Source organism: Electrona antarctica (genome assembly GCF_951216825.1).
Source record: "Electrona antarctica genome assembly, chromosome: 14".
Classification (NCBI taxonomy): Eukaryota; Metazoa; Chordata; class Actinopteri; order Myctophiformes; family Myctophidae; genus Electrona; species Electrona antarctica.
This window is the reverse complement of record NC_136795.1, coordinates 20820835-20844292: the sequence shown is the minus strand read 5'-3', so window position 1 is coordinate 20844292 and position 23458 is coordinate 20820835. Positions and strand designations below refer to the sequence as shown.

Sequence of the window (23458 nt, the reverse complement as noted above, 5' to 3'; positions counted from 1 at the left end):
AAACCACCACAGTTGTCTTATGTTCAACACCAGGTTCCCCCAAACAGTGGGGACCCATTTTTATGGGTTTTTTTTATGTTTAATTCAAAGTATTTTTAAACAAAAACTAAAATGCTCAAGTTTCATACATTTTCAATATTTTAAAGAAATGGTGACAATAGCAGATCCACAATCTCACAATGTGTCTCATCGTGATGTATTGCCATCTTGTAAATCAGTTATATTATGAAGTTGTTTATTCATGAGTTGGTACGTTTGGGTCCTGGGGAGACACTGGAACCCACTTGTCGAACCACTGCTCTACCATCAAGATTGGTTAAAATACAGTTTTATCCACACAAAGGAAGTTATATGCATTGCCGCTTTAAGCGCAATTAAGGTTTTAGCTCACTTCTACTGATTATTGTATTTCAAAAGTTTCAACCTGTCCACTGTGCAAAGGACAAGGACGTATTGGAATTGGAGCAGGCAGTCTCATTTTGAATTCCCTGGAACAATAGAGGGTATGCACGTGTATAAAGTGAGTGGCAAAGTGAGTTTAACATTGTTTAACGTTGTTTATATGGGCTGTCTAGGCCAGAAAGTAGTTTTTTGCCACTCAATAGGCGTTCCCGCATAACTTCCGGGTATGATGATGATGTCACGTGCATACCCTCTATAGGGTGGAGTCTGAAGAGGTGAGTCTTCAGATTACGATGGAAGATTGGGAGTGAGTCTGCAATTCTAACTGCAATGGGGAGTTCGTTACACAATTTGGGAGCCAGAAGGGTCTGGGACATGTGGAGTATTGTCCCAGACGTAATGTGTTTTTGGAAGGTTCTGACCGATCACCTCATTGCGACCTCATTGCGCTTTAGGCATAGTTTACTGTAGGTGTAGGCATAGTTTACTGTAGGTTTCTCTCTAGGTCGTCGTTGCTTCCAGTCATCCCGGTTCTCCATACATCTGGCCAGCTCGTTGATGCTTTGTGCTCCTGCGTCGTTCTTGAGTACATCCACATATGTTAATGTGGACGTCCTCGTGACTGCTGCCCGTGTGTTGGTTCCCACAGCACTAGTTTGGTGGCTGGCAGCTCTTAGTGTCTTTGGCAGTGTCCTGCTAGTCTCATTCTCCTTTAGGCATAGTTTACTGTAGGAATACCAGGTAGGCCTAGTACCTGATATTCCTACAATACATCCTGAAATGGATTCAAGACATGTTCCAACCCCATCTTGGCCTTTTCTATATACACCTGAACTAACTGAAGCTGTATTAGTGTGGGACTCTTTACTGAATATGTGACTCTACCTCTGTATTATTTTATCGGTTGTGACTTTTAATAGTTAATACATTTGCTTGCTATCTTGACATTACATTTTAACCACTTAAACGCTAGTATACTAGTGTTTAAGTGGTTAAAATGTATACCAATGTATACTAGCCTATACAGCCCCCCCCCCCCCACACACACACACACACACACTCCAATTTTCCCCGACAGTAGCCGATCTACAAGCTCACATCATAGAATTTAAGAACGCTTGCCCCAAAACACGCTCACGCAACCTCGCGGCGCCACCAAGTATTCCTATAAACGTAACCTCAGTAAAACTATGCCTAAACTCAAGCTTATTCCTAAACGTAACCTCAGTACAAGTACCTAACTGTGAACTTATTCCTAACCTTAACCTCAGTAAAACAAATACAAGAAGAACTGTCTATATGGGCGAATGTTCACCTATTATGACATGCTTGGACTAGGGATGCAAGGGTTGGCTCAGGAGGTAGAGCGGCAACTTAGCAACTGGAATGATCCCAGGCTCCACCATCAAAGTGTCCTTGAGCAAGACACTGAACCCCCAAATTGCTCCTGATGAGTAGGCTAGCACCTTGCATGGTTTGAATGTAATGCACAAGCATTGTAAAATGCCATGGATAAAGATAATCTAAATGCACAATTTAGAGTTCATGTTTAATTAATCTAACTTCATCATCCCATTCTATCCTTTCACAAAACTAAGCATTTTCTGCTACACTGACTTTTGGCTGCACAGCTCGTTGCGTCCGCAAGCCAGGGGTTCGAGACCGCTGCACTCGAAGTAGGCTACAACTCGGGTTTAAAGGGAGCTGAAAGGGAGCTTTCCTGTTGTGTGATGATCATGGGAACCACTGAACAGGGTCAGTGTTGGGTTCACATTCAGTAAGTAATATCAATAAATGCCTTGGAAGAGGTGAGTAGTGTGAAGCTTTACAACCACAGACTTCAAAGACATTCTGCGCAGTGTCCAGAGAAGGATATGAAAGATACTCAGAAGAGAGCGGATTAAATCGGATTCCTTGTCTTCAATATAGGCACTGGTGAAAATAAATGCCAGGGGATGAATGAGGGTGTTGTAGATGGTGCAGTATGAGCTGTTCAGAAGACTCGAGAGATGAATGCGTTTTTTATGGTTGGCTGGGATAAGATTTGTTTTGAAATATTACCAAATGCCGTCTATGTTAATCAGAAGGTCACCGGTTTGTCTCCTGTGTCGAACAGTTGAAGGGTCGCTGAGCAAGACGCATAACCCTGCATCATGACCACCTGGCTGAGTAGCCATCAGCTGGAGGAAGCTGAAACTGAATTTCCCCCAGGATTACCAAAGGTCTCCTATAATCCATCCTTCCTTCGCTTGCCCGAATCAACACACTTGTGATGATGAAGCAACTCTGACTCGGTGCCTCTTACTCTTCCTACAGACACTTTGGGACATTGATTTCCAAATGAAATGCAGAATCCATGTTGCTTGAAGGTTCCATGGGAGCTATGTCATCTGCTCGCATTGATGCAGTCTGTTTTATCAAGTCCAGAGCACTTTGTGCATAATGACAAGATTCATGGAGATGTTGATTTCCTTTTCCAGCAGGACTTGGCACCACCCACCACAGTGCCAAAACTACTAGTAACTGGTGTACATCATGACCACCATACTGTGCTTGACTGACTAGCCAACTGGCCTGACCTGAACCCAGTAGAGCAGGGGTTGTTGGCTTGTTGCAGATTAAACCCTTAATTAACCCTTAGTTAAAGCTGCTATAAGCAATAATATGTCAACATTTTAATGACCTTTTTGTGACACATCTGGCCACAGAGACTCTACCCATTGCTGGTTGTCTGAATACAAAAAAAGGTCATTAAAAATGTGACACATTGCTTATAGCAGCTTTAACCTTAAACCCTCAGTAGTCAACTCTATTGATGAAGTAACTTGTTCAAAAGTAGCCTACCAAGTATTGAGAGCATAATTAACATACTTTCAGATGGTTTACAATTTAACATTTCTGTATTATAGCCTACATACTTTTTTTGAGTAGTCTTATGTATTATTGTAATATTTTATTATTGATTAATTGATTTCCACATTATTCTAATTATTTTTTAGAGGCATCTGTCTGGCTAGTGTATGATTATAATAATTTTGTACAAATATGATTGAAATTGAAACAAAACTATAGGCCTATAACATAATTTAAGGTATTAAGTAAGGTACTAATTAACGGGACGCGCTGCTGCCTCCTGCATTATGTGCAAATTCGAAACAGGTGGTGGAACGCAGGGCCGTTCAGTGACTTCGACGAGTGCTTCGAACTGCTTCCAAACTACACTTAGAAAAAGTCATCTGCACAGAATTTCTTGACAGAAAGTAGCCTACTGGTGGATTTGTATGAAACAAGCTTTGCAGATTGAAAGAGGATAATTCAAGCTTTCCCTACAGCTGCAATGTTGGTGAGTTTAATCGTCGTTTAATACCCATACAAGCAGATCGCAATTTGGATGAGTGCATGGGGAGTCAATGGAGGGTGTTGCAACTCTAGATTCATCCCATTTTCAAATTGCAGCTAAGCCATTATATAAGTAGGCTATTCCAATGTGGAATACTTCTAGACGTGATGTGGATCTGTGTTGAGCAGCTGTTGAAGGTTATGATCTATGACAGGTTGGCTGATATCGGTGCATGACTGGCTTGGTGGCAACACCTCTAGGCCTATTCCTCTTGAATTCTCTCTCTCTCTGTCAGGATAGGAATGAGGAACCTTGCTTCAGTTGCTTGTATTTCTTTGCTGTGTCATATAGTGAGTTATTGACCCATGTTTGAGTGAAACAAATAACTTGGTAGGCCTATTTAGCTTTTTTGACCTGCTGTCATTGGGTAGCTCCTTTCGGAACCCTACGTTAAAGTTTCTGACATTTTGATGACTTTATGTAGGGTTCCTTATCACCGGATTCAAGCGACATGGGATGCAATTTGATTTCCCCTGACTTACTCCTGTGCTGCGGTGTGGGTGTCACGCTGACATATTCCAAAAGAAGCATATGAACGCTATAGGATACAACGAACCCTCTCACCCCCCCCCCCCCCCGAACGGCACAGAAGCCGTTAAGTATTTTTAATGTTTGTACGACCGTTTTGGCAGCTCTGAAATTCTCTCTTGTTGACATCCCATTGTACCGCCTCCAGCATATCGGTTGGCTAGCTGCGCCTCCCTACGCGCCTCGTAGGCGCAGCTAGCCAACCGAGATGTCAACAAGGAGGGACCGAAGAGAGAATTTCAGAGCTGCCAAAACCGTCGTACAAACATTAAAAATACTTAACGGCTTCTGAGCCGTTCGCGGGGGGGGTCAGAAGGTTCGTTGTCTCCTATAGCGTTCATATGCTTATTTTGGAATATGTCAGCATGACACCCACACCGCAGCACAGAGGTAAAACAGGGAAAGTCAGATTGCATCCCATGTCGCTTGAAGCCGGTGAGACCGGACCCTACGTGGTAGGTCCAAAGGAGCTCAACCCGGGGGGTCCGGAGACGGGCTAGTCATTGGGCTGCTATGTAAACGGTTGCTGTTCCCCAATGGCAGATTACATTTTTATTTATTAATGTGGATATGTACATGTATATTTGATTTCAGAACAGGGCATTTTTAGATATTAGCCACTTCATGCAAAACAGGAAAATACAATAATCAATGCAAATGCAACACATTTGCATTGAAAATAAATTATTTGGAAGTGGTCGCATGTCCACCACATCCCCTTTCCTATGAATTAACTCTTTCAGCTGGCTTATCTGTGAACATTCTACACTAAAACATCAACAGAACATAATGTGCATGACAAACCATATAGGTTTTCACTCTTACTTACCGCCAGCCACACTTTTTTTTGGCCACAAAGCTGCTTAAAAGTGGGCTCTTAACATTCTCAATGAATGATTGATGTGTTGTTGGTAGATAAGCTACCTGTAGGTTCTTTTCTCCCAGAATAGTAGTCAAGTTTCCTCCATAGTTTCCTTAACGGAACAGGACCTGAAGGTCTAAATGGCACTTGGAATGCAGGCACAAGATGAGGAGAGTGGAAATCAGACATGGGAGAAGACTTTGCAGTATCTCTGTCCTCCTCTTCTCTCTTCCATATCTTTCATGTCTGACTCAATCTGGGAGCAGATGTGACAACTCAGGGCCAAGGTCTTCAGGGTCTCTTGCTTCAATATTATTCAAATAATCCATCCTGCACTGTGGCCGTACCTCATGAAGGTTATATGAACTGGTTGGTCCACCGACCATTCCTTTTTAAATATACTTTATTTAAATTATTCATGGTACAGTTTATCCATCCTCCAGCAATGGGTGGTGGTGTCACATAAAAATACCTTTGAACATGTGGAGGTAGCTTTTCAGGTCGTAGAGGCCATAACATCAGAAGATGGAGAAGGCAGTCATCTCATGTTCAGGCCTATATACTGTATAACTAAATCATCAAGGCATAGCATAGCAGGAAAAAAGTTACACACGTATGAATTGTGGTTGTAATCTGTAGCCTACAGCAATGAAGTGATCATATTCATAGCTGTAATGTTTTTATGACAAAATGCTACTTTATTCAGCTTTATTCATTTCGGTGGAATAATATTTGTTCTATAGACCTGTATTATTTAATGGGGTTCAAGTACTCTGTCAATTCAAAACATTGAACATGACCATATGTATGAATACATCTTTATTTTATTAAATAGTACATTTTATTGGATTTGATAGTATCGTTGCATGAAATCTCATAACTACTTTTGTGGTAAATGTTTGGTGCTCGATAGATGGCCTGAAAGGGTTAATATGCCACCACCTGAAAAGAAATATGCTACAGTTTCACTAATACAGATTGTAGAAAGTAAAGTTGATACATTTGACATGATTATTGTGCATACAATCTCAAAAGATATATTTTATGGAATTTTCGGGCATGAAGGGGTTAATAAGCATTCATTAATAATCCATTAATCAAATATGTTGTGGATATCCACTTTCATAAACACTGTAGAAAGCAAATTTGATGCATTGATACCAAGTATTTTTGCATGAAATGCCATAAAACTCTATTGTGGGTGGATTTTTAGTGTTAGCACACCGGCCGCGTTTTTCGGAAAACCGATGGAGAAACGCCGCAAAAAATCCGAATTCGCATCCGATTCGCGCCCGGTGTGTGGAGACCTTAAGGGGTTTCTTTCACTGCCGGAACGTCCATTTCTAACATCACTGTTGATGTCAAAATTATTTGTGGTTTGCCACCAAGTTCCCTTTATTCACTATCACTGCATATAGTTGTACAATATGTCTTTTGTGTCATGCCGTCTGTTCCCAAACTCATTTAACTGATGTCTTGTCTCATTAGTAGTAGCTTAATAAACAGGTCAATCCTGTGTTAATTCACTCTATCCCACTCATTTGTTAGTTTCAAGAGTAGTAGTGGTTTCCATTAAGGTGAACAAGTATTCAATGTTGATGAGAAAGTCTTAGAACATGCGCAGTTGCGCACCGGTAGGTGGTGTGATGTAAAAGATTATGCCAGTGGAACAATGAGAGGTACCCCTACTTCCCTCAGCCATGACTAGAGGGGTTAATACGCTGCATTATTATGTGGGTGTATAGTCCGGGAGCGGAAGGCTGATTTTTGGCTGAATGTGGTTTCGTCAGTAAAATATTTTTTCTCAACTGATTCTTGTAGCTTGGGGTCACCTCTTAAGAATTCAAGAGGGTGCCCACTGATATCCCTTGGGCATTTTTAGTTATTACAGTAGACTGCAGTATGTAAGACATATAGTAGACTGCAGTTTAGCCACAGGATGGCGCTCCAGTGCAGCAGTTTACACCTGAAATAATTTGGGATGATTCAAAGACAGTTCTGTACTATATGTATTTTTGGATACTTTCAAAGACAACGTGAGCTTGTACATATGATCTATTGGAATTATTATTGATATTTTGGGAAAATGTAAGAAAATGTCAACATTTTTATACAGCAATGCATTAAACAAAAATTACTTTTTAATTAGTACTTTTGAATAATACTATTTAAAAATGAAAGTACAAGTACAGTAAAAAGTGACTGTACAACTTTCAAAAATAGTTGAGTAAGGTTTGTCTAGGAGTGGCCTATTGGGGTTGAGTACTTTGTCCACCACTGAATGACAGTCATATTCAGTCATATCTGTGAGGTTAAGTTCTTGGGTTAAGGACTTCAGTGTTCTGTACCTTACTTTGTTTATGTATAAGCATAGAACAAAGAATGTTTGCTTTTGCCATCCTTGTTGCAGAAGAGTCTGGGCAATTATATTTTAGTTTCTTTATGGCAGTATTCATTTAGTTGACTAGGACTAAAGTTTTTGATTTGTATATGACTAGACTAAGAGTAAGACTGAACAGTCCCCATTGAAGATTGATGCTCTTTGGTGTTTTCCTATCTCCCAGAATGCTTTGCAACAGTAGTAGTCTTGATTGATTGAATACCATAAAGTTATATTCATGTGATTTCACTTAATTCAAATATCACTTCTTTTTTTGTTTTGTTGTGATAATCCTCCCTACTATAGTGTGCTGACCATAAAGGAGTTCCTCCCTGTCCCCAGGGGTGAAAAAAACCTTTTTGGCTAGGTGGCCCAGCCTTTATCCAATCAGGATAGCGAGGGGCCTTCTGCCAATCATGATCGAGCGGGAGCGGGCCTTTGTATGCGTGCTGTTGGCCTGTTGTGTCCCCCCCACTGTAGTGCGTGTATGTGCACATCTTGTTACTGGGGCAGAGACCGGGGGTTTTTCCAAATCACTGAATGCTCCTTTAACAGTTTGTAAATAAGTAGGCATCGGTATGATTATACAATGATGCTAAAAGGATAACACAGCGTTACATTGGAAGAAGGTGGGTTATAAAATAAAAATAAATAAACTGCCTATGTAGGAAAACTGATGTTTTTGAGAACTTTTGTGGCCACTTTTTAAACCAGAAACCAGAATTACTGGCTAGCATTACAACATTAGGACCACAAGGCATTATTTGTAGTTCATATAAAACCACCAAATCGCATCATGATTAACGCCAGGAGCACTGGCACTTTTAGACCAACTGCCACTTTGGCGAAGCTCTACACATTTTCTATTTTTATGGTAATGTCCCAGCTGTGACACGCTGTCACCCTGAGGCGAACTCAGCCCATTATTTTCACATTCAACCGTGCTTGGCACCAGGGCTGAATGAATACAAACATACCAAAACAAAACATGGTATGTAGAGATATGTGGGCGGAGGGGGTGGGTCCAGATGTCTGGGTAGCTTGTTATTTGTTAGCAGGCTCACCTTTGAATCGGAAGGTTCTGGGTTCAATTATACACACTTGACAACTCAGCATGTGAGTATCACAGCTTTGGTTTTGTGTCGTGATTAGAACGAGAACGACGATAACTAATGCTGTATAAATTGGCACAAATGACAGATCATCCCTTTAACAAAATATAATGTGCTATGGGGACTTTGAAGTAAGTCCAAGTTGATTAGAATTTTATACCAGAGATAGGAGGTGAGGTGGGGAATGCCTAAATCACTGATAGCTCTGTGTGTGAGCATCAGGATATACATGTAACTAGATTAATAGATGTTTAGGGGAAAAGGTTTTGGATTTGTGGTTGCACAGCATGATTAATAGGAGGTGTTGCGTGTTTTGCGTGTGAGAGCGGGGTCATTTGTCAACCTCAATGCGTGAGATCTCATAGCTCAACCAGAAACGTTCGATATTTGCCTCATCAAGCTAACTTGCCGGTTGACCTACCGGAACTTAGGTATTTATACTTACTAGTGTCTGAAAAACAAAAACAAACGTAGAATGTCCTTCTTCATTTGCTATTTTCTGGCTTTGTTTCGTCCATGTTTAATCTGTGCGCAGTCTTCACACCTCCACTGATTGTGTGTTCTTGAACCTGATTTATACATTGTCGTACTGTATGACGGCGTTGTTGACTGTATCGTGGATGTGATGTGTTGTCAGATTATATCGGCAATTTCCGCCACGTGACACCGCTGTGCCACGGATCATCCAGTCTACTCTCTCGATGCAGACTGTTGACTCGCAAACAATTTTCTGATATTTCCGGCATACAGTGGCGGATGTCTGTCTAATAAGCAAATTAATAACATTTAACACTCATCTTTTACTTTCTCTAATAACAGCCTAAAACATGAACCTTGGTTGAAAAAAACCAAAGTTGTCCTTTAAGTACAGTAGCCCACTTGAATAAATTTACTTTACAGTACACCACTGGCTTGGTAGGAGGAGATCCGATTGGAAAAGTAGTTCTCCTCAACCCTTTTAATTTCAAGGACCCCCAGATTGATATGGATTAGGCCATGGACCCCCATTTACACGTTTAATCTCTGGGACCCCGATCTACACTGTATACATATCCTGCACAAATGGAAACAAATAGTTTTATGTTGTGTTATAACTGTAACTTTATAATGTGAGTCAGTTTAGACTGAAACCTTTCCCAAATATTGAGTCATATCGTATGTCATAGTATATGTCATAGAAAGATGACTGATGTCAGATACTAACCAGGCAAAGACTGACATGCACATGATTTATTTCTTCCACACTGTGTGACTGCAATAATGTAAATATAATGAAGTGACTTCAAAGAGATTCTGTCCTACTGCCACACTGTTGGGTAATGGGCAGAAACCTCCTATCTCTCTTTTAACTTTTTGTGTTATTTCGTACATTAATGCCCCTTGAGCGCACTAAAGCATCACACAAAAGTATAAAAATAGCAGATCTACAAGATTGGGAGTGGCGCGAAGCATCACATTTGGGGTTGTCAATCTCATATATATATATATATATATATATATATATATATATATATATATATATATATATATATAATTTTTGATCCTGAAAAGCAACAGTTTTGGACATACAGTATGAGCTTTCTACCCGACAGAGAAGGATATGAAGAATTCAGAAGGTAGAGAGTGGATGAACATTCAGTCGCATTCACACCTAATACTTCTGTAGACTCGATGCAAATGGGCGGAGAAGTTGGGATTCTTGCAAATTTTATTTGCTGCGGTTTGCCTTCACACTGCGCTGTCATCCGCAGCAATTGGAAACGCAGCAGGGAACTTCATCAATGTGTTCCATTCACTGCACAGTTAAATCTATGGTGTTAAAATAATACTTTGAGTAATAGCTAGGACGTAAAATTAGGGTAACGTGTTTTGGGGACTAGACGTCTCTCTCTCTCACTCTTGTGTGCGCGCGCGTGTGTGTGTTTGTGTGTGCACGCACTGTTCTTTTGGGCATGTGGAGGCACAGAGCAGACAGCAGTACAAAATGAATCCGACCTCCGTTTACCGTTACTAAGTTTATCGACATGAAGAAAGTTTCCACTCCCTCCCCACACAGACAGCAGTGACAACACTCCATGATTATGCACAGACAGACTGAATATTCTGTACACTACAGTGTTTTTTATGTGTTTCCTTAAGCAATTGATTAATGTACTCCTCATATTTCAATGAGGGCTTCAGTCTCCTTATTTGCCCACGTCTATCCACGGTTAAACGGGACATCTTTGCGCTGCGTAAAATTAATATCCCTTCTCTGTCTCCAAGTGTTTAGCTTCATTTCCTTTATTTGCTGCAGATTGCATTCCCACCTGCCCCGAACCGAAATCAAATGCGATTGGAAGCGAAGCGAAACCCCCGTTTTTTGGCAGAGTAGAATGCGGTTCTTTGATGCGCATTAGGATTCGATTGAGGCTTCACACCTGCCAAACGAAGCACACATTCCGACAATGTGCAGCAGAATTCGTTTTAATCGCAGTAAAGCTATCTGGTGTGAAGGCGACCTAAGATTCCTTGCCATTGTTTAGTGGTGAAAACTGTCAGGAGAAAAAAATAATTTGGAACAGATGAGGGTGCTCATTATTTTATTTTCTTTCACAATGTGATAGTGTAAATATATTCATGACGGGCCAATTTTCACAGCTCTTGTTTTTGTTCTTGTTTGATATGCCACTACTACACCGCCAAATGATAATTAGTTTCTCGTTTGTGACCACCTCAACTCAAGTTTTGACTTCACAGTCTGTCATATAATGTTATGCTTCTTTTGGTTCCCCCCCGGCATTTGGAAGCCCGCTATTCTGACGCATCGCCATTCCGATGCGCCATATTACTAACCCTGTCCCTAACCCTAACCGCACGTGGAAGGCCGGAAGCCATGTAGTCGGAATGGCGGTGCATCGGAATGCCACTCCCCGCTTCTTTTCCTCTGTTTTCTCAGCCATTGTCTTTCACATTTTAATATGAATTAACATATTAATTAACATTAATATAAATGTAACAGGCTATTAACTGTGGGAGCTTTTCTGAACATTTAGGTGTAAAATGGAAGTGGATACATGAGCATTCACGTGTACAAAATCAACACCGATGTTTGCTCTGTAGGAGGTGAACCGTCTACAACTTATTAGACCCCCCAGACAAAAACAAACGCTCTAGTCTAGAATAACTCAACTCAAGCTAAACCCACAGAGCAACAGTGAGAGAACCTAGCCTTGGAATGAGAATCCTATCCACTCACAGACGAGAGTCTATAGTCTCAAGCCCGATAGCCAGGGCTCCAGAGTGCAACTATGCTACTTAATTTCTTAAGGTGCGAGTTAAAATTGAACGAGGTCGACCCGGTGCGACTTGTGTGTGAGCGATCATTTAATTCACTGACAGCACCCCCAGTCCCCACAGATACATACGCTGTCGGCGTCACCAGTTATGTGGGCTGGTTGGCTGCTCCACAGAAGCCAGCCCATAACAGATATGGAGCTTTCAGTATGAAGAGAGCCGTGGGAGTTAGTGCTGCATTCAATTAATCGATATAACAATATATCGATCGACAATCCGGACGGTAGGTGAATCGATCGAGACGCTGCTGTATCGATTAGGGTTGTCCCGATCGGATCGCGTGATCGGAAATCGGCTTTGTATTGTCTAATGTAAATCTCAAAGAAATATAAGAAATGAGATTTTGTAAAAACTGTTAGTCAGTGATCATCAAACGAAGCCTAGTCACACTCAGAGGCGTGAAAGACACCTATTATGAAAACAAAGGAAATGCAACCCCCGCTATGCATGATGGCATAGGTGTCTGTAGTACTCTCTCTGAATGAGAGAGATACTCTTTAAGACTTGACTTCAGTTCTATAAGCTAACTGTATTCACTCTAATTAACCAATACATCATTATTTTTTATTGATTCCATGCTTTCATAGAAAGAAAAAAAACACAATGACAGTCATTCTAATAAAAGTATAGTCACATTTTACCGGTAATTAAGCGCACACCTCGGTATTGACTGCCTACACCTGGCCTACAGGGCACCGCTCCATGGATTTGTCTATATTGCATCTTCTGTTGTCACTCCAGTCAAAAAAATCCATAGCCACGGCCAGGAGTAATTGTGTGTCCATTTGGGGTTCAACAAGCTGTGACTCTCTGAACAAAAACGCACGCACACACGCAGTGACGCACGCACACACGTAAATTAGTACGTTCTCGCGTAGTGTGGTCTTTTATGTGTATAGTTTTAGCCGTTTGATTGCCATAACAGGCTCGTCTTTGCACCGCATGAATGTACGTAGTTTTAGAAATATAGTGCTTTCAAATTTGAGAAATTCACAATGGGGCTCAATGGCAGATATTGGCATGTCAAAAAAGCACTTTCACCTAGAAACTCCATTCACACTTTTTATAATTCAGCTTACTGTCGAGACACATGCTGGAACTTTTTACTTTGAAATTATTTGTAGTTTCGGAGTTATTTAACTTAAATGCCCAATGCATTCTCAATGGCAATAGCACAAACTTTGGCATGCTACTAGTCCTACATACTTACACCTAGAGACCCCATTCAAACCTATTTAGGTTCATCTTACGGTGGACATGTTTGCCTGAAAAGAAATCTTTGAAATGTTTCATAGTTTTAGAAATATAGTGCTTTCAAATTTGAGAAATTCACAATGGGGCTCAATGGCAGATATTGGCAATTTGGCACGTCAAAAAAGCACTTTCACCTAGAAACTCCATTCACACTTTTTATAATTCAGCTTACTGTGGAGACACATGCTGGAACTTTTTACTTTGAAATGATTTGTAGTTTCGGAGTTATTTAACTTAAATGCCAAATACATTCTCAATGGCAATAGCACAAACTTTGGCATGCTGCTAGTCCTACATACTTACACCTAGAAACCCCATTCAAACCTATTTAGGTTCATCTTACGGTGAAAAAAAATCTTTGAAATGTTTCACACATAAATGGATCCAGTATGCCAATGAAGGAACATTCTCTGCAGCTGTGGCGCATCCATGCGCTCCATGTGATTTGTATGAGAGCCTGCATGCTACCTCAAAGGGCAAGCTTTGTTCCGTTACTAAAGGGAGGTATGCTATTGATTGTTTACAGAGTGTCATATTGATTATTTCCTGCTTCAGAAGGACACTGTGACCTTAAAGGCCTATGGTTTGATGGATATTACTGAATAGGATAGTAACATCATGTCATAATCATTGACCAAAAGAACGATGTGATTTAAAGAAATGATATTTTCCCTGTAATTAATTATTAATTAATTATAATTAGGAAACATTTTAAATAAGTAAATAATCAATCAAATACATGCAATGTATAGCAGAACTCAAAGAAGAATTTAGTCACAGTACAATGTTGTATCGTATTGCATTCCAAATTTATTGTCATATTCGTACATAAAACACCTTATAGAAATGTAAGAACGACACATCTTGAGAGCACAAGATCCGTGTAAACAACAGTTGGGGAACAAGTATTGTATAGAAAGCCACATTCATACATTCAGTCGTGCATAAAAGGACGGACACAAATACCGTATAATAACGGCATAACATTGACAGTATCTTTGCGATGTGTGTCGCGTCTCGCTCAAGGAATACCTTTGTACAATTGTTAGAAAACAGGCAAGGGACCGTAGATCAATATAAAGATGTATATCAACATATTGCATCATGCAACAATGAGGAAGAACCACTTTTATTCATATTATCATCAGTTGGCGGACACAAATGCATTCAATACGTTGAGACAACTGGATTTATTTTCATATCATTGCTGAACAGTGTGATGGATGCCATTAAAGTAGTGGATTACTAAAGGAATAGATTGGGTATTTGGACACAAGGTGGTGATGTGAGACACTAGTATTGATATCAATTAGGGCTGTGGATATTGATTATTTTGGAAACTTTTTTTTTAACGAATCAATGTGAAAAGTTAATACATTCTTTATAATCGACTAAATTGATCAGCCTGATTGAACCACTTTAACAACCTATTTGATATAACAAAGGCAATCTACCAACGCACCTCAAGCCTGGAGCAGCTGGTCCGGTGCATCACAGGAAGGACAATAGTTGCCGAAGCTCCGCCCCCCCTGCTATTCATGTCAGTGGAAGTTGCTCAGTGGCGTTTTGAAGCACCCGGAAGGACCGTCTACTTCCACCTTTTTTCGATTTGGGCACCAAAATTTGGTGCCCAAAATGCGGAAGTGAAAACGCGCTCAACATTAAAGCCCAGCTGCACGGGGTTTCCTCGTCATACTTCCACGGGTCCGCCTGCAGTCCCTCCTCTTACCGCTAGGGCCCAGTGCTATAACGTTGGAAAGCCTCACTGGCCCCTTGACTAGCACCTAATAAAAGGCTTGAAATGTCCGTGCTGCTCCAGTGTCCTCTCCTCCTTCTGCAACCTATTTGAGATACTTCGGCCCTGACCTCCCAGGGGCCCTGAGCGAAAACTAACCATAGAACCTGACAATTATACACAACAATTATATTATTAATGTTATCAGCTGCCTCAGGCCCATTCAAATGGGCTCACCCAGATTTTTCTTTCATGTGTTTTCAAATATAAATGACTAATTATACTATGGCTTGGCTGAGAGATGTGCATCCATATTGCTCATTATGCCAACACTTTCAATTGTAATTTAAACCTTGACTGAGGGACCAGATAACCATTGTTTGTTTGTGCCTAGTATCATCATGCCCATATATTGTCTGGACTGGACGAGTTTCATTTCATGCAGGCGCATATGAACTCATGTTCAGGCACAACATGGTTATCTTTTTCCAAGCTGCAGTTTATCAACACTGTTGACATTCATCAAACGCAATAAATACTCTCTTATGTTTTGCCAGGCACAATATGACACAGAACACAGCCCTGGGACTGAAGACGGATATATACAGACACACCTGTCCATGCAGTAGTGTTGATTTTGACAGCAAAGTTCTCATCTGAAATGTTTTTTTTCTCTAGTTTTAGTCGACTAAATATGTGATTTTAGTCTAAATCTACAGTTGATTTTGTTGACTAAAATGTATTTTGGCAGGCCGGGATGGCGTCATAATGGCTGATTTTACATTTGGTTGCATGCTCAAAATAGCTCAGACCTGCTATTTTCAGCATGCAACCAAACCTAAAATGTCATTTAGTTGTCCTAAACATCCTTTAGTTCTATGGATGTCTTCTGCACTAGTCCCTTCCTAACATTTTAGTCATCATAGCTTAGATTTTATTTAGTTTTCATCATAGAAAAAGGGTAGTCGACAAAATCAACACCGCTGCCCAGCTCTGTTAGCACATCAGCTTAACGTTACTGTTATTTACTGGTATCAAACTTGGAGAGGAGAGAAGACAACCTGATTACTGTTCCCACAGTTCTATCCATCTGGTCCGTGACCAGATGGATAGTTCCACAAGTGCCAGAGACAAGACGGGGGAAGAGGCCCTTATATGGCCACCGGGCTCTTGTTTTCAAATACCTCAATGTTGACATTGTCACTATAATATCGTATGTGACCAGTGGCGGTGACACACGTTTTTTGTTTGGGGGGGGGGGGGGGGGGGGGGGGGGTCATGACATAGCAGGCGCAGCTCACACCTACAGCCAGCATACAAAGATTGATGAATTGTTGTGTATTAGCTTGTCTGACACCTTGATGAGACTGAGAGAGCAACTGCAGTCAATGCACGTAGACTAGACAAGACTACTAGACTACAGCCAGAATGATTGATTGATTGAAAACTTTATTTCAGGGGAATCCAATTGAGAATGGTCATTGCAGCGAGAGGCAAGCATGCAGCGTCGGTCGGGAAAAATAAACAACTAAATACATCATCCCCCAATAGTGCGGGCGGGGACATTCAGACCCTTCTGACCCCACCTTAGGCTGCTGAAAGACTGAGGTGAGAAAAAATAATCTGCTCCTCCGACATTGCTCCGATTGCTGGCTGCCCCATTCGCACCTTTACCAAGCCACAAAAGCTAACGCAACTCGTACATATCAATGGTGTGACCTGTTAACCCATCTGCTGCCTCCTGGTGGACACAGAGCCGTTTGTAATGTAACACACGCTGGACTAACATCCTGTTTGGGCGGCCATTTTAGATGCTAAATAAATAACGTCAATGCTAGCGAGCTAAAATGAAGCCATCCTTGCTCTAGAAAGCGCCAATGTTCCCATCTAGACCACCGGATAATCAGCAAAGACCTCCAAACATCGCATTTTATCCAAACCATGGAGAGCTCCGTAGATTTCGAGTTATTCAGCTTTTTAGTCAGCCTGTATAAAGGGAGGTGAACGGCAGCGCGGTTGCGCAATCCGGTCTAGGATCGCTAAAGAAGGAAAGGCCAAGCAAAAATAAATAAATAAATCAGCGATGCGGTTTGATATCAATAATAAAGCTTATCAGACGGAACGTTACGCCAGAAGCAGTTGCCGGTTGGATTCCAACTGGCGGAACCTTCCGTCAGAAGCAGTACATTTGTTAAGTACTGTAGGTTAGTCTGTAGGCACATAGACTGTAGACCAGTAGATTATCAACACGGTATTATGGTGCTAGTAACAACAGTAACAATTAACACACACAGCCTTTACTATGGTATAGTGTTTTGTTACTGTTGTTTCATGGTCGTTTGAATTCATTAATTTGACACGAGTTGACTCTCATACACTATAGCTGTTGCCTGTTCTGTGCACATGTACGTGCACGTGTGTGCGCGTTCGGACATAATTAAAATGCTGTGGTACTGGGGGAAAAAAATCACGTTTAAAGTGATTAAAACTAGGACTAGATTGTAGATGTATGCCATATCACATAATTTTATGATATCCAAAATCCTGGATGATATCTACACCTTGCTATCACAGTATACAGGTATATATTGCCAATCCTACTTGAATACCACCTTGTGTCCAAAAATAACCCACAAACTATTCCTTGAATATGGATGCTAAGATGAGAACCTCTGCAGTGGGTAGCGTTTTGGAGCCATGACCGTAGAGCTGTAAATGCTATTATTGATGGAACCAAAAAGCAGGCCTTCTGGCGATGCATTCTCCGACAAACATCCCCAAAACATGCTCCAAAAACATCTGAATTATCAATCATTCACAATGGCATCATCATTGCCACCTGTTGCGTGCGATTTGGGCATGCTGTTGTCTGGCTTTCGTCATTGTATTGATGCTGTCGGACGGAAACCTATTATCACCACATTACATTTTTTTGTTATTTTTTATTTTATTTTATTTAAAAAAAATGAATGCCTGATTTTATGCTTTGTCGTTGAGTGTCATGCAAAAGTAGCCAATCTACAAACTCACAATGCGGAATTATGAGCTTGTAAATCTGCATTATTTTTTTGCTATTTGACGACATGCAGGGACGACATGTTGAAAGTGTAACGGTAACGGTTTTGGACACGAAACAACGTTTCTGCCCGACAGTGACAATACTGTATATATTTGACCTCTCGGGTTCCTCTTACTGACCGTGGTGACCTTACATGACTCCAACCCATAGTAAACATTAGAACTGTGTTATGATATATTCCCTGTCACTTGTTCTTCATCAAGCTAGCCCAGTGCAGCTGACGAGGAGTTTATTTTGTTGCACACGGGGGGTTAATCGTGGCATAAGGTTCTGGGCAGCTCATTGGTCAGGACGTGCCAGCGCTCCACTCTCTGGCCTTTGTTCTTTAGGCAGTCCGTCCAATGGCGGAGGGCGTCTCCCTGTGAGTGACGGCTCAGACGCACGCCACCTGATACGATACAGTTTGATTAACTTGTTGCACCCTTAAACACATGCACCAATAGGGTTGCCAAGCGTGCCTTGGAATGCGGAATCGACCCTTATTTGGAAACTGATATATCCCTTATTGAACTCAACACTTTGTTTCTGGGAATCAATCAATGACACTCATCTTGTGTTCAAGTTCAAACAGCTTATATATTAATATACTATAATACAGGTTATAACCATTTAAAACCTCTTGACTCAATAAACTGGACCTGAGTTTTCTCTGTACTTGGACTGCTTCTTTCTGTCTACACCAAATCTCTTTGCAGATCTACAAGCTCCCAACATGTCGCAATGCGACACGCTGTGAGCTTGCACATCTGCTATTTTGGACTAATATTCCCCCCAGAATAGGGATGCTGCGGTTCTTAGAAATAAAGGGACACAGTTCAGGTCGTTGGCAACCCTATACCACAGGATAACAGGATGACTTCGAAAGAAGAAAACAGTCAGCGGCCTCACCAATGAAGTCGTTGGATCGTCCTATGTCATAGTCCCATACGGTTACCTCCAGAGTCTTGTTGGTCAGCTCTGACAGGGGCATGTCATAGAAGAACTCCTGCAAAGTGGACACAGAGAGTCTGACTACAACCAACACATTACAAAGTACATTTTCTTTTTAATGTCACTGTATTGAAAAGTGGTAATTTCTCCCCAGAATGTAACAGATTTTCAGAAGACAAAAAAATTACTCTAAATCCACAAGCTAACAATGGAGCATTAAAACATCATTGCAAGTTTACTGATCATCTATTTTCACTATTTTTGAAATAGGCCAGAGTGGTTACTTCATAATGTGAAACAACTTATTAGGCATCCTTAGAGTTCTCCACATTTATCGATAACATTAACACTGGACACTTAAAAACATCAAACACACATACTCTGTGATTCACACATTTGGCATGTAATTTGATTCACCCACACATTGTACATTTAGGCCAAGGAGGCACCATGTTCTTCAACACATGTATATTGCGTAGCCTATACATTACATTACTATAATATGAGATGTGTTGTGCTTTATTATTTATATTGTACTGTAAATTATTGAAAATCCCCATCTTAATGGAATGAACAATTCTTTTCACTATAAGCTGCTGTTCTCTGTTACAGAAAGCTTAATTAAAAGGTATTATGCTCATCTTAACCAGCATACTAAGGCTTACATTTTCAATGCTGTTGTTTTTATTGGCAGTATGTGCCAACTCGGTTTCCATGGCATCCAAGGAGGCTCATTGAAAGGAATTAAACCTAATGTAATAATTTATACAGCATGCAGTCTGCTTAGGCCGTTTTCCAACAAGGATATTATTTACTGTGAAAACGGCAACTAGAGAAAATAAGGCACACACACACACACACACACACACACACACACACACACACACACACACACACACACACAGATCCCTGATGTCATCACTATTGGCCAGCAACTCTACATCTGATGACATTCTGACCTCAAACCCTTAGATCTCCATATATGGATATATTTCAGAACCTGTTCTGACATTCCATATGTTGATCCTTCCCCTCTCCCTTTTGACTTATACCGTGTCCATTCAAATTTCAAACTCTAGACAAGCCTGCCTCAAAGTTATTAGTGCAGCAGCGCCCGGCAGCGGGCAAAAACTAGAGTTCTCAACAGGCCCGGCCCTATACCTGGGCCCTCATCAAACCCTGTACACTCAAGAGAATGTCCCGCTACCACCCTTAGATCTCCATATACTGTATGGAGCTGACCTGTTCTGACATTCCATATGTTGATCTGACCTCATCAATCCCTGTACACTCAAGACATGCTCCTTATATGGCCAGTACAGAATTAATTCCATGTTGATCTGACCCCCCATGCCAAAGCGCCAGCGCTTGCCCAGCAGTCTGCCGTCAACGAGGTGGATGCGTGCACGTGACTCGCCCTCAGGTGTCTTACTGGTAGTATAGTTTGTTGTTTACATTTACATAGTAATGGTCTTATTTATTTTTAGAGGTATTAAAGTCTCAAAGGTCCTTAAATTGTCACTTTAGAAATGTGCAGATGCCCTGTAAACACTTAAACTGTACAGTATGTTTTTGTTTGTTGGCTGAGAAAACAATGTTGCACAATAATCTGGGGACCCTCCAAAATCATTTGCCTCATTTGCCAATGGTTCCCCAGTTTGGGAATCATTGGCCTAATGCATGTCAAACGGGGGTCATTGAAATGGAAAAAGGTTGAGTATCACCGCTGTAGTACAACAATTGTTAAAAAATACATTTAAATCATTTCTGTCCTTAGGTAGGGGATGACTATCACACTGTTGAGTTAAAACTCAGAAATGGACAAAATCTGGTCAGCATGACATCTCACACCTCAGAAACTACATCTCCCAGAATGCAGCAGCAAGATGGCTGCTCGTTACCTGATTAGGAGCACCTTAAAAGGAATGGAGCGTCAGTCATTCAAACAAACACCAGATGCAAACAGCAAAGACAACTCTTGGGTTCTACCTCCAAAGACGCCAATGGTCGGTGATATTGTTTTATTTATACTTATGTATGCACTGCAGTACTGTTTGATGTGGTTAAAATCTGGCTAATTGTGTTTAGTAGCTTCAACTGCTTCAGTCTGAAGTGGGGAAGGACACATTAACTTGCTTGAGAGTTGGATTTCATTTATGTTTAGTATCTCTTTACAAAATAAGTTAGAAATGTTAAAATGATTTAAGAATTTAAAAGACTACTAAAATATGGACAATTCATGTTAAAGGTTTAAAATGCCTTGTTCAATTAGAGCTTAAAGTTCAGCTATTTTCTTTAACTACTTATTCAATTTAAAATGCTAGATGCTTACTTAACTTGAATCCTTATTCCTTTATCCAAGCTTAAAGGGTAAAGTAATTTGAAATGTTTAATTTGTTTAAAATGTTGACTAAGGTGTTCATTGTTTAAACACTGTTTAAAAGACTTCATTATTTGAAAATACATGTAATGTTTAAAATCAGTGGTTAAAAAGAGAACCTGGTTTGAAAGGATTATCATTTGTTGTTTGGCAATGTTGTTAATCTTTGTTTCCTTGTGTTCGAAGGTTTTCAACCTAACTGAAATGACCAGCCAATCACCAATGAAGCCAACACTGAGTGTAAAAGTTGGAAAATAAAAAACCATTGGATTGAGTTGGAAATTGGAGTTGCGTCCTTGTATGTCCTTTGGAGTGGAACTGAGTTGAACTTTACAGTTGAAAACCACAGCTAGCAGCTGGAGGGAGATAAACGGCTTCCGACCAGATATCCTGTTGACGTGGAAGGAAATAAAGAATGGCTGAAGAGACGGTCAAGGATCTCAAGAAGGAGAGGACCACGGCGAAGAGCCGCTTCACCAGAACAGCAAACTATATTTTAAGGAGAGCAGACGGCATGCTGCAATCCGAGTTGATTGAAGAATTCAAAACCCTTTCAGTCTGTTTCCGAGCGGTGCTCGATTCAAATGAAGATGTCAGGATTGGGCTGGAAGCTAAAATGAAAGCTGAGGATGAAGAAGCTGATCTTGATGAGCAGCAAAAGGCCGACATCAGGAACACTTTAGAAGAAGCCGAGACAAAGCTGGCTGAGACCAAAGACATTATTCAGACTAATCTGTGGTTGAAGTATGGAAGAAATGAGCTGGGAAGGGCAATCCTTGAAGCGGAGAGAGCTAATGAGGCAGCGGAAAGGGTAGCTGTGGAAAGTAACAACCTAGAAGGCTATGAAGTACACCTCACTGTTTGGGACAAGGAGTTGAATGCAGCCATCTCAGCCATGTCCACATGGGAGAGGTGGATCCCTGGGGAACCAAAGGAGGAGATTGATAGAAGGATGGTGGACCTAAGAGCGTCCAACAACCAGCTTCTTTTCAAGAAAGCTCAACTTGTCACTGCAAGGAGGATCGCCGAGCAAGGCACAGGACCAACAGCACCACCCCAACCGACGGCACCAGTGGTGAGAATCAAACCAACCACTCTACCTATCTTCAATGGAAGCAAGAGAGAATACCACAGATGGAGGAAAGACTGGGAAAGCCTGCAAAAGCAGGGGGAGCCATCCGGATCACCGGAGGTGAAGAAAATTCAACTCTTGGAAAGCGTGGATGGCAAGATCTCAAAAGACCTCAGACTGTCAACATACCCCGCTGCCAATGACATTTTCAGAGTATTGGAGAACAGATATGGCAACAAGTCAACCATCACTATAGAAATACTTGAAGAGCTGGACAAGATGCCACATGTGCAGGGGGACCAGCCAAGGCACGTCATTGACCTCATACAGACGGTGGAGAAGGCCCTAGCGGATCTCACAGAATTGGGAAACTCGGGAGCTATTAACAACCCACTAGTAATTAGATCACTTGAAAGCAAGTTGCCTGACTTTATACTAAGAGACTGGCTGATGTTCATGGTTGAACCCACAAACAATGTCACATCAGACAATCACTTTGACATGCTCTTGAAGTTCCTGACAAACCAAGAAGAAATCCTAGAGAGACTCGAACAGCTCCGAAACGTGGAGAAGATGGACAAGCCAGATCGTTCATATCATTCAGAGAGGAAGTTTGCCTCAACAAGAACCACAAAGAGACCAGACCTTGATGGGGTATGTGGTGTCTGCGGTGAGAGTGGGCACAACAACAAAATATTCTTCTGTAAGATATTTAAAGGACTGAAGTTACCTGAGAAGAAAGATGTGTTGGAAAAGATGGGAGCATGCACAAAGTGTCTAGGATGCCATGATGAAGATGGATACTGCAGAGACACTTTCCTTTGCAGAAACACAGACTGTGAGAGGGGAGGCAGCTGTGCTCCGGACCACCATTATTTCCTTTGTCCTAAAGCAGAAGGCAAAAGAGGTGAAGAGGGAAAATTCAAACTGACAGAGGAACAAGAGGAATTCCTGTCTGAACTTTCCCCAGAAATGGCATATCGCGGCA

The 23458-nt window shown here is 41.2% G+C and overlaps 1 protein-coding gene across 1 annotated transcript in view; it reads right to left on the bottom strand.

Moving 5' to 3' along the window:
- Positions 1-18339: 18339 nt before the first annotated feature.
- Positions 18340-23458, bottom strand: part of doc2a (double C2-like domains, alpha) — a gene marked incomplete at both ends in the record, with an annotated part of 67070 nt that continues 61951 nt past the window's right edge. The window contains 2 exons of the mRNA XM_079519720.1: positions 18340-18476; positions 18977-19073. Of these exons, the coding sequence (XP_079375846.1) occupies positions 18340-18476; positions 18977-19073 (234 nt within the window). The remainder of the gene's footprint in view (positions 18477-18976; positions 19074-23458) is intronic.